Source organism: Haplochromis burtoni, unplaced genomic scaffold (genome assembly GCF_018398535.1).
Source record: "Haplochromis burtoni strain Fernald_Lab_line unplaced genomic scaffold, NCSU_Asbu1 Contig_173, whole genome shotgun sequence".
NCBI lineage: Eukaryota > Metazoa > Chordata > Actinopteri > Cichliformes > Cichlidae > Haplochromis > Haplochromis burtoni.
This window is the reverse complement of record NW_024582534.1, coordinates 322,993-335,120: the sequence shown is the minus strand read 5'-3', so window position 1 is coordinate 335,120 and position 12,128 is coordinate 322,993. Positions and strand designations below refer to the sequence as shown.

The 12,128-nt window shown below is 43.3% G+C and overlaps 1 protein-coding gene across 2 annotated transcripts in view; it reads right to left on the bottom strand.

Annotated features, from left to right (window-relative positions):
• Nucleotides 1–12,128, bottom strand: part of rabgap1l (RAB GTPase activating protein 1-like) — a 93,126-nt gene that overhangs the window by 67,854 nt on the left and 13,144 nt on the right. For both annotated transcript variants that reach the window (XM_005933802.3, XM_005933803.3), the window contains exons 11-13: nt 8,647–8,776; nt 3,937–4,030; nt 2,550–2,700 (exon numbers count right to left, since the gene is read on the bottom strand). In XM_005933802.3, coding sequence (XP_005933864.1) covers nt 2,550–2,700; nt 3,937–4,030; nt 8,647–8,776 — 375 coding nt within the window. The remainder of the gene's footprint in view (nt 1–2,549; nt 2,701–3,936; nt 4,031–8,646; nt 8,777–12,128) is intronic.

Here is a 12,128-nt window from a genome sequence, read left to right as displayed (position 1 = left end):
GGTGTAGTATTATTCCAGACTGGCTGCATGGCTGATGCTACCTTTGATTACACACAGACTTTATATGTCATCACTAAGCTGGCTGCTCACCGAAATGGAAAGCACCTTAGAAGTCCTGGGAGGAAACCAGGTGAGATCCGGGAAATGAAAGACACACAGAAAAAGCTCGTCTTCACAGACGAGGTTATACACGCTGCAAGTCTTCAGCTGTCCACCCTCTTTGGTTTTTTAAGGAAAATGGGTGCAAGAATTTGTTGAAATGTTGGGCTCGACATTAGAGGTGACCGTCATTAGATGCTATATAACTAAAACTGAAGTGAAATAGTTATAATTGAATTACAAGTCAGTAACAAAGTTAGAGTGGAACAAACTGCTTTTGCAAAGCTAGCTTGATTGAGTTCGGTGCCTTTCTATGAATGAATAATTCACAGGTCAGTGTTTAGCAGCTTTGTCCTGCGCTGCCCATATGGAAAAGATATTTATAAATCTTATAAACTTTGTATCTGTCTTGTGTGAAACTTGTATGAAAAGCATATAAGTGTGAAAACAGATATAAGATCCCTTGAAAAAGTATATAATGAAACTTCTATGTTTTGGATACTTACTAAAACAATGTATGAAAGTAATGCGAAAGTGGCCACTTTCATGAGTAATCACATGTAAGTTTTTACTATTTCTTTTCTGTATGGGTGGTCACGCTGAGGTCCTGCCTGCTGTGCACAAAGTTTCCCTCCATGCTTCCATTACAGCTTTCAAAGCTAAGACGCGATCCCGGCGTCTGTTTTTGGGATGGCAGGACTGGAAATAGCTGGCTGAGCTTTTTTAAGCTGTGGGTTCAAGCGTGGCGGCACACCTTGGGCTTGTTCGGCTCTGGGGACATGAAAAGGTTGTTCAAATGTCACCAGCAACCCGCTGTTCCCGACCTCAAACACAGCGCTGCGCCAGCCCAGAAAGTTATTTGTGAATGTCTCAGATGCCCCGAGGCCACAGTGTGCATTTGTGACTGTGTGTGATGACTGTAAATGAGAGCAGCGCAACACTTAAGTGTATTGCAAGTATCGCGCTATTATACGAGCACGCCACGGGTCACATGCTGCTAAATGCTGAGTAGATTAGTGGTTTCGAAATAGATTTTTCCAGAGGTCCATAACACGGCTCCTGGTGATACACGGTGCTGAGCATTAAAGGCCCAGAAAGGTATAAACGAGCTCCACATCACCTTCATGTTGCTGGTCTTTGCCTCTTCCCTCCCCGCTACATCTTCCCTCAGTTCCATTCATTTGGTGCAGCTATTAATAGCCCGACCAACCGCCTATCAATACCATCACTACTCCAGCAAGACAGAAGATGTGGGCGTGCCCAAGCCAGCGCAATGAGCTGAACAACAGAAGCTTAGTCTTATGTAACAGGAGCATAGGAGAGACAGAGAGGGGCACAGGGAAATCTAAGAAGAGCAAGAAGACGGTTCCTACAGAAGACGAAAAAGAAAGACGAGGGATAACGATAACAGAAAAAGGAGGACCAGAGATATCCACGCAGCAGTGAAAGTCGCTATCCTGGCATTTGCACGCGTTCCCTTTCTCCCTTCAGTCACTAAAACCTAATATTTGTGGGTTCACACTCTTTGCTGGCTCAATTTTCCACACTTCATGTCGACACCCCTATTGCTTTCTCTCTGTTAGTGCTTATTGATTGAGGCAGGTGCTTTCACTGGCCTCTGTGCTGCAAAGAGAAAAAACTATTTTATTACCAATGAAACTGAAGATCTCCATCCTTCTGCCGCCGCGTTTAGGTACAGTTGGGCGCTCGACTTACTCGTTTATAAGAAGTTAAGAAAGATCAGATGAAACTATAACAGAAGCACATAAATAAAGCCACAGTTAAATGGCACATTATGAAACAGGACCTTCAGAGAGCCTGGAGAGCCGTTCCTCCAGTGTGACACTGCAGCTAAAAGTTTTGTGCAAGCCCGTGTGCTATACCTGAACGCAGCCAGAACAACAAGCAATAGTTAAATACTAAAGGTCCAAAAATTCACTTTGAATTCCTGCTCCGTGGGAGGCCAAAGGGCAGCACGAGCCGTCACAGTCCCGAGACAGCGCCGCGTGCGTTTAAATGTCACCGCTAAATTACAGCCTTCTCCGATTTGACACACAGCTCAGAGGAACAGCTGTAACAAAAGCGTTGGTGAGACGCAGATTTGTACGCAGTACAGAAACACATTTCCTCATTCACTCTCATCGCAGTGACGAGATCTCGTAACAATTCACACCCGTCGTCTGGTTTTCACTTAAGCACGGCAAAAATGGCGGCTACAGCTAAAAGCGTGGAAGCACAACATCGACAGAAAGAAAACACTCATGGTTCATATTCACAGGAGGAATGTGCTGACATCAGATCTTAGGGTCAAATATAATGAAAACCGTGGATTTGTTGCCGCCTCGCCGGCCCTCAGGCGAGGATGTGGTAGAAAAGTCTTACGTCAGTGTTTCTTTTAGAAATGCACTCTTATTAGCAGCTGTCCATCTCTGCTGTGCGCGCGCGTTTACCTTGGTGATGAGGATGCGGTAGTGCTCAAGCAGGTCATGGTTGTCGTGGCAACCAGCCAGCAGCTGCCAGACTTCAGCTCTGAGTGGCTCAGGAATGCCGCTGCGGACCAATGAGGACAGACCTTTCGGGCGAGTTGACAGGTTCCCATGCCTGATGTACACACACACACACACACACACACACACATTATTTTACAATGTCGATTCAGCCACTTGAACTTTGACTTTACGTGCAGCTCTTTGACAATCACTTCTTTGCTGTGACAAGACAGGAGCTTTAATTTCGCACCTTTTGAAGTGTAAATCTTGATGATAAAGATACAACAACATGCGCTTCACCTGCTGTTATGCTACAATAACTCCGCTTCACTCAGTTTACTGATGTATTGCTTTATTACAGCAGCAGTGATCGAGTGTCATGAAACTATTTCACTAACAGCAGAAAGTGCACCACTGCTGATGCACAGCAGTGCCACGCTCCCAAAAAACAAAAAATCCTCCTTAAGAAAAATACACTGTCATCTCTTTTTAATGATGCTTGAAATATTCTCATGACACATTCATTGAAGGCATATGAATGCACTTCCCCAACAAAACTCACTTCATGATGTCGACGCAGCTGAAAGGAAAACGGCACCAAGCGTCTCTTATTCACTTTCTAACGACTGCGTCTGAAGCTGAATTTATCAGCAGCAGTTACTGTAACAAACGCTTTTTGTTGCAACACATTAATTAAAGAAGGAACATATAAAAACTTTTTGTTTTTTAAACTGGCGTTCTATTAGGCGCCGCGCTTTAGCTCGCTCCATCTGGAGTGGGGACAAAGACGAGGGTAATTCATTAAAATGTCTCAGCTGCAGTTCGAGTAGGTAATCCATAAAAACTGGGATCATAAAACAGTCAAGGTGCTGTAGTGGAAATCACATCGTGTATGAGGCAAAGTGGAGCCGACTTTTCTGATTTTAAGGAGGTGCGAACGATCCTAAATGTTCTGCACTTTGGTTAATATCTGACCAAACAACTAAAAGCTACAGACAGTCCAGCTGGAAACACTTGGCTGTACGAATCAAGCTTAACGTTTTAAAATCAATAAAAACTGGGATTTAACATGAGCCTAAACTGCCAATTTCCTTTAGTTTTACCCATTTTTCAATCATCGAGAGTTTTTTTTTACCCTGCATCACAATCTTAGCAGGAGTCAAGCTACAGATGAAGGTTCATTGCTATGGAAGGAGCCCTCAGCTAAAGCAGACTGCCACCCAGCTATTGTCATGCTGGGTCAGTTGAATCGTGGATACTGTGATCGCTATGGTGCATTTCTTCCACTGCTTAGTGCCACTTCACATATTTTGTCATTCGGTCTCAGTGTGTTCACATTTTGCCTCACCATCTATTGAGGATTCCTCCCCAGGACTCGAGGATTTTCTCAGGACAGTCTTTGGAAACGTCGCCGGTTCCACTGGAAATTTCACTGTCGCTATCTGCAAGACACAGAACAGGACGCCGGTGATGTAGAGGGTCACGATCCATCGCAATCCACGGGTCACGTTAACGTGTAACATACAGAAAGAAAGTAATGAGAGTTGCAATCAACTGAGAAGTCGAGGAGGATCGCAAACAGTCGTACCCAGATTTAGGTTCATCTCACTTCACTACAGTCGCACCGATGAGCTAGTAAAGCAATATTAATGTGTGTTAGGAGCACGTATACCCTTGTATACCTGAGCATGCAGTTACAGAGACAAACATCTTGACCTTTAACTCCAGGTAAAGCTGAATGTGTCGTCCTTTCAGTCACTCAACACTTAATAAACACAGAGGGAGCAGGACAGTTTGCATTTGAGCATTTTGCCACCTACCAGGAGAGCTGTGACCGTTTCTGTGACTGCTGTGCAAGAGCCAGGCAGATAAGATATTCTTTCCGATATCTGCACCCAACTAATAAATCCATATTAAGCTACTCTGATACGCAATGCACATTTTCAAACCTGTTAATATCGATCTCACAGTTTAAATGGAGGAAGGAGTGCCTGTGCAGCGCCTACACCTTCCATTATTGCCGTTCTCCTGCCTGATGGTTCGTGAGGCAGACAAGAGGCAATCAGCACGGCGAACCACTTGTGTTTAGATGCAGAAGCACTAATTGACTGTCTGGCCTGCTCTGCTGCTGGAGAGAGGAACTGATCCCCACACAGAAAGCACGCACGAGAGCAAACGCACAGATCCACACTGCATGTTGTGATACGGACGTGGCGTCAGTGACTATGCTGCACAGAAACAGGTGCTGACAGATGCACGCACTAGAGGGCGCCTTACTTCATTCTGGACCTTCATGATTATTCATACAGTTTTATATTGTTTAAAGGGGAACTAGAAACACAAAACGAGAGGACAAAACTAAAAACCGCAAAAGAAAAATGCTGTTGCCTTAACAAGAAAATAATTTTTTAAAAAAGGTAAAATTAACGTTGAACCAAACAAAACTTATCAACTTAATGATGAGTCCCACTATGTGTCCAAAAATTAAGACCCATCATAGTTTCTTTCATGACATCACAGAGATGAAAATAACAGGATGCTTTGGCAGGCCTGACGCCGGACAGGGTAAGTGTCGGGCTGACATTTTCTTCCAGAGCGTGCAGCCACTACACTGACTGCACCGCTGCTCCTATATGTCCTCAAAGCCTTTAGCAGAAGCTTTTCAGGTCTTTATAAATGCTTGATGAGTCCTTTCAAATGGCTCAGACGCAGCACAAAGCAGCTACCTCTGTCCTCAGATTTTCCAAGGCCAGGAAGCGCAAATGCGTTCCAACTGCCGGCGCACTCGCTGATAAAAAAAAAACAAAACCTGAAGACGAAGGCCATTACCTTTACCTTTAAATCTGCAGAAGGGGCTGCACACTGACTGTGGGATTCATGTCATGTTGAAAGCACTAATGGATTGGTTTGTCTATGTTAAAGCAAGCAGAAATTTCCAGTTAACAGCATGAAGACGTTTTGAATTCCATCTTTTACTCTAATGAACAAATGTACAAATCTAACATGACAGCAGTGCAGTGAACAAATCAAGCCTCTGTGATAAACCAAAGGAACATGTATAAAAATGGGAAGTGATTGTATGATAAAAAACACACACACGGATGCACAGACAAAGTATGATGTGAAAGAAAAGCACATCAGCTTTGGGGCCATTGTCCACATTGTAGCGAGGGCTGTGGGGGCGTCCACGTGAACGGAGCGTGTTGGCACACAGCAGTGGCATCTACACCCGACTGTATTCATTTCTGCACACAATGGGGCTGGCCTCCACCTCCACGGCCCCGAGCGCCTCCAATTTTCAGCTCTGGGGGGAGAAGCGGGGCGTTATAAAAAAGGCCCTTTCAAAGGCTCTCACAGCACTAGATGCCAGGGTGGCTTCAACGAGTCGGCAGACAGACACAGGAAATACAATTTTTGTCTTCTGTTCAAGGAGGGGACAGAAAAAGTAGAGAAGCGTTTACATCAGCAGCAGAGAGGACGGAGACGATGAGATCAAGTCATGTTTATGGCAGCTCTGAAGTGTTTAGAAGTTGATTTAATTTAGAAACTTAGATTTTACTTCAGTGGGAGAGTAAAAATCACATAAAACTGTATTACATTAAAACGTTTTTGGTTTGCCGTGCAGATGGAACCTACTGACATGTAAACTCGAGAGATTAGTGGGAGTGTAAGGAGTGAGACCAGATCCATGATCTGCATCTACAGTAGAGTGCTCTTTTCAAAGCAATGCAGAGCCATGAGTTACCGTTGCTGCCGAGCATCTGCTACATTACTAAAAGGAGCACGATGAAGATGCTGGCCGTTCTCACCCTGGTGAAGTGTCGTACAACAAAGCGACATCATATTCGCCGCTTTGGTGCAATTTCAGCCAGTTACGTGTCTCTTGGTTTCTGTAACCTGGTGCATTGTGCCACCGTTGCTGGGTCAAAGGTCGGCTGAGTGACCGCTGGAGGTTGCGACCTGGTGAAATCGTTCACAAAGAGGGTGCACCGAAAACCTCCAGTGAAAGCTCGCACCTTCAAGCGGCCCGCATGAAAAAGGCCGACTTGTCTGCAAACATCCTCAACATACGCTGAGCTACAGTGAAACTTCAACACTGCAATCACAACTTTGAAGGCGAATGGTCCCCGTTTCCTGTTTGCAGCTAAAATCAAACGGATTTAACGGAGCAGCTGTTGTTTAAACATGTGTGTAAATATAGGCTGAGAGTGAAGTTGGGTCAGCAACACAGTTAACCTATTATGACTTTTTAAAGCAGGCCAAATGTTATATGTATGCATGCGCACACACACACACACACACACACACACACACACACACACACACCTCTCTGTATCCATTTCTTTTACCATTTCTTAATATTCTTGTTATTTTTAACAAACTGTTACAGTCACATCAAGCTTTATGAATACTCTGACAACTAAAATTTCATGTAGTAATTCATTGACATGATCTTTATTTGAATAAATTGTGGCTGCAAAGAAGTAAGAGTACTTCAGAAACTACATCAGAATGTGTGGACGGGGGATATTTGCACATGCGAGCTCGTGTCATTTTCCAAATCAGCAGCGACATGACGTGCGTGGTCTAAATTGGAGCCAGGCCTAATCTGCGACACTTGCACCAACAGCGCTCAGGTGGAAATGCGAGTCCTGTTTATATTAGTGAACTGAAACTGGGTCATGTTTGAGGACCACTGGGTCTAACAGCCAGTGTTGGTGTCATTAATGTTTCTGCTGTTTCGCCTCCATTTCTCTGGCAGGGCCACTGCGCGTCTTTTGGCGATTTTGGCTGATGGTTTCCGCATCTCACAAGCGTAGATCGCGGTAGGTATAACGAGCAGACGAATCTTCTTCCCCAGATCGATGTTTGGGGTCAACCAGATGAGCCGAAGCTGCTGGAAGACCGCACCTGCTTTCACGATCTGACACACTATGTCATGATCAGCATCTGCGCGCTTGCAAGGTTACGGCCGAGGTGGGTGAACTGGTTCACCTCCTCCAGCGGTTGCTGTCCTACCATAATGGGATCCTCCATAACGGCGTCACTGATCCTCATGACCCCGCTTGTTCCCGCTGACCTCCAAGCCCACTTTGGCCGCCTCTTGCCCCAAGCTTGATGTCCTGGTCTTCATGTTCTTCCAGATGTGAGCCAACAGAGCTGATCATCTGCACAGGCAGGGTCCTTCAGACGTGTTGGTGGATGCCAAGGTATCCCAAAGCCATCTTGGTCCATTGCAGTCCAATGGCCAGAAGGAAGAGGAAGGGAGAAAGAACGCATCTTTGCCTCACACTGGTCTCAATGTAACGAGTATATAAAATGTGTTGCATCACAAGAATCACGTGGCTTGCCGTGCACATCCCCACAGGACCCGTATCAACACTTTCAGACACACACAGCTCCGTTGGAAGACCGCGGCTCAGGGGGTTGGGAAGCTCATCTTGTAACCGGAAGGTTGCCGGTTCGATCCCCAGCTCTGTCCATCTTGGTCGTTGTGTCCTTGGACAAGACACTTCACCTACCTGTCTACTGGTGATGGCCAGAGGGGCCGATGGTGCGATATGGCAGCCTCGCTTCTGTCAGTCTGCCCCAGGGCAGCTGTGGCTACAACTGTAGCTGCCTCCACCAGTGTGTGAATGTGAGAGTGAATGAATAGTGGCATTGTAAAGCGCTTTGGGTGCCTTGAAAAGCGCTATATAAATCCAATCTATTATTATTATTATTATTATTATTATTAAGCAATATGTCCATGCATCTTTGCAAATGATTATAAAACATTAAACTTTAGTGTTTGAATACACTAAGAACAAGGCTCTGCCACAGAAACACGTCGAGTGTGTGGCTGGTAAAAGTCAGTTTGGACTTACACATCGTTACGTGCAGCTACACCAACATGTCGAAGGACTTGAACAACAAAGGGCACATTTTTTCATTTTTGTGGTTTTAGAGGCAGCTTTCTAAATAAGAGTTAAAGCGTCTCACACTGCATTTGAATGGCCCAACGAATAATTAAAGCCAAAAGAGACAAAAAGAGCGAGAAAGAGAGACACCTCAGTACCTTCATCTGCCTCCTCTTCCTCAGTGGGTGATGCTAGGCGTCCTTTTTCTTCATTGCTTCTTTCCATCTCCCTCTGGAGACTCACCACCTCGTACATAGCGTCGCTCTGACCCCCCCTCTCTGGTGCCTGCTGGGTAAACACGCAGACAAATAATGTCAGGTTGTGTAAAGGGGGGGGGGGATTCCTGTAGTAAAATGTGTGCTACACTGTAGAATTGAAGTACTTTGAAATTACTTCAATTTTAATGACACATGTTCATTTATTTATGTTAAATCTAGAGTGTAATTATTACAACATTAACGACACCCGAGAAAAAGAAAAGCGTCATAACAGAGTGAAGAAATGCACAGAGAACAAAGACGTCGTCAGCTCGACCTTCGGTGTCACAAGCAGCTGATGTTGATTTCTGGGCCGTTCATTCACTCGAGCGCCGCTGCCGCGCTCCACCACCTGGTAGAACGGATCAATGAGCTGTATTGATCGGCCCACTTGCACGGCGTCTAATGACCAACTCACAGCACAAATTGGCAGAGAATATAAAGCCTGGCCTATTTTTAGAGAAAACTCGAGGAAAGATAATTTGCTCTGGCCTCTGCCAGCAAATAGTTAACCCCACAGGATAAATTATTAACAGTGATAAAATTTGAACTGAAATTTGGGCCAAAGAAGCCACACTGCACAAACAGCACCAACAGGAAGAGATTATAGGAAAACAATGAAAGCGGGGATTAAGCCAGACTGTTGATATATAAAGGAAGAACATCTCCATGCCAAATGTTACTGTTTGCTGAATGTTAGGATGTGAGGAAAGCACCAGTCCCGTGCAAATGTAGCAAACATAGCAAAGAGTCTTTGCTACATTTACCATCTACGAGCTTTGATCGTCTCTTTGTTCACAGTCCCAACACTTTCTGAATGCTACCTCAAGCTTTTACGGGCTCACTTTACTTTTTCCATGCGAGCGCGAGTGCTCCCACTCCACAGTTCCATCAATGAAGGAGAAAAAATGTCCGGGACATTAAAGATCATGTTTCATTCATATTTTCAGCAAGATCATTTAATTTCATGTTTTACAGTTTTTAAATAAATGAACAACGTTTGAGGACACCGTTATGAAAGCCCGTTTACGTCACTAAAAAAAAAAAATTAATTAAAAAAAAAAAATCGACTTTTTAACTCGAAATTTCGAGTTCGCTCTTTTTTTTTTTTTTTTTTAAACTTTATTTATCACATAAAAGATGACATTGTGGTAGTACAATGAGGAACAGAAAGAGTGACAAGGACAGTGAGACAAAAGTGAGTACAAAAAATAAAATAAATTAAGGGGAACATAAATAAACAAAAGTTTGCAAGAGCCAAAATCAAGTTAGCAGTTTCAATGATGTTAACAGTCTTGAGAGCCTTCGTGTTTTTTGATGAGGAGATTGTCCTTATATATTGTGCAAGTTCCATTTTTAATACAAGAAGTTCAGGCTTTCTGCCGAGGACTTTGCTTTTGTGTATATGAAATTTTGCCAAAAATAAAACCAAATTTATAAAAAAGAAAGCATCATTGTCCTTGTCTTTAAAAGTATAATAGCCAAAGATAACATCCTTATAGTACAGTTGAAGACAGAAGGTACAATTTACATTTATTTCAGCCATAAATTTGGACAAATATTGTTTGGTAGGGTAAAACCTATGAATCAACTTAAAAGAAATCTCTTTAATTTTGTTTGTCAAGAAAAACCTTTGTGGTAAAGTCCAAACTTTTTTCCATTCAATATCTGTTACAAAATTGGCCCAATAAAATATGGCTGATGGAACAGAGACCATTGCATCCTGAAAGAGAGATCTTATTTTGGTATTTATAGACTTATGAGAGGAAAAGCAAACATTGCCAAGAGAAGAATGTAACACATCCGGGGGAGTGACCTGTAGTGGAGCACTGTGGGAGCATCTGTGTAACATGGACAGAGCAGATGGGATGGCATCGAACACTATTGAGAATTCTTTAGGCGTTATCGGTACATTGTATCTCCTGAGGAACTCAGAGTAATTATAAAAGAGTCCATCTTCTCTAAATAACTGACTAACCAAGATTATTCCATTATTAAACCAGTTATTTAAAAAAAGAGTTTTATTTTTATAAATAATATTGCAGTTATTCCAAATAAAACAGTTTTGTGGAGAGAAATTGTGTTTGTAAATCAGCGCCCATGCCAAAAGAATTTGTTGATGAAAGTGAGAAAGTTTCAGTGGTATTTTTGGAATACTTGAGTTGCAGTCGCCAATCAGTATACGTGAATGAGGTCACTTTCTTGTTACCCGGAAGCATATGGCGCAGAGGAACGCGCACTCAAAAACCGGATCGCAACAAATTGGCGCTTTCCGAGTACGTTTGCTGATAGTAACACCTGTGATTCAGCTAATAACACAAGGATTTCATCATTTGTGAAGCCAGCTGAAAACACTCAGCAATCTGTGCATTCATGACTGGATGTAATACCGGTAGCTTAGCTGTAGCATTTGTAGCTGAGGGCTTCAGCTTCCGGGTAACGAGGAAATGACGTCAGTTCACGTAGATTACAGATTGGCAGCGCTAACTCGAAATTTCGAGTTATGGATCCTTTTTTTGTGGCGGAAACTTCCATACACTGCACAGTGAGTACTTTACTAATGATTTTTTTTAACTACCCATCTTCCTGCCAAAGGGTTCTGGTTCTGAAGGACTATACGGAGGTCCAGTTAGTGGATCGAGGCCTGTGGCAAAATCTTCAGTAAAGTCAATCATTGTAGATTTTTAATGTGTGTTAGGATCCTTATCTTGGTTTAGGAGCCATCCATTTAAAACAGATCTGATTTTTACTTCCAGGACTTTAACTGAATTCAGGAAGTGAAAGGTTTCCCCAAAAACTTCCAGTTCACCTTCACTTGGCCACAGGACCTGCACAATTACAAACCTCTGATGCTGATTTTTCTTAAAGATGTAGACACAATAAATGTTTTTTACAGTTTGACTTCCACAGCAGTGGATCAATGCACCAGCACCCCTCCATGTCCAAGTTTCACACAAATTCTGACCCAAACCTGTTTGCATTCTACTGTAACGTTTACATGCGCTCTCTGCTGATCGTTTGAAGTGCTGTAAATTGTTATTATTGCTTTCAGGGAGGAAAAGAAATTGTATAAATTTTAAAGTCTAGTATGGACTCATTCATGGAACTCAATCTTGAACTAATCTTGGATTCGGCCCAGTCATCCAGCCTACAGCACGATGGTTTGCTGCCTGTTGTTTTAGTAAAGCACACACAGGAACTGATTCTTTGGTGTTTCAGATGCTCAATTTTCTTGGCAAAAACATGACAATAGGACTGCCTATTTTATATGCATGTCTATCACCTCTGATTGCCATCTTGTGCAAAAGCCTCCACACAATATTATCTTTTAATTAGCTCTTAACCACAGCACCAGTCCAACACTCTTCCATTTACTGAGGAGA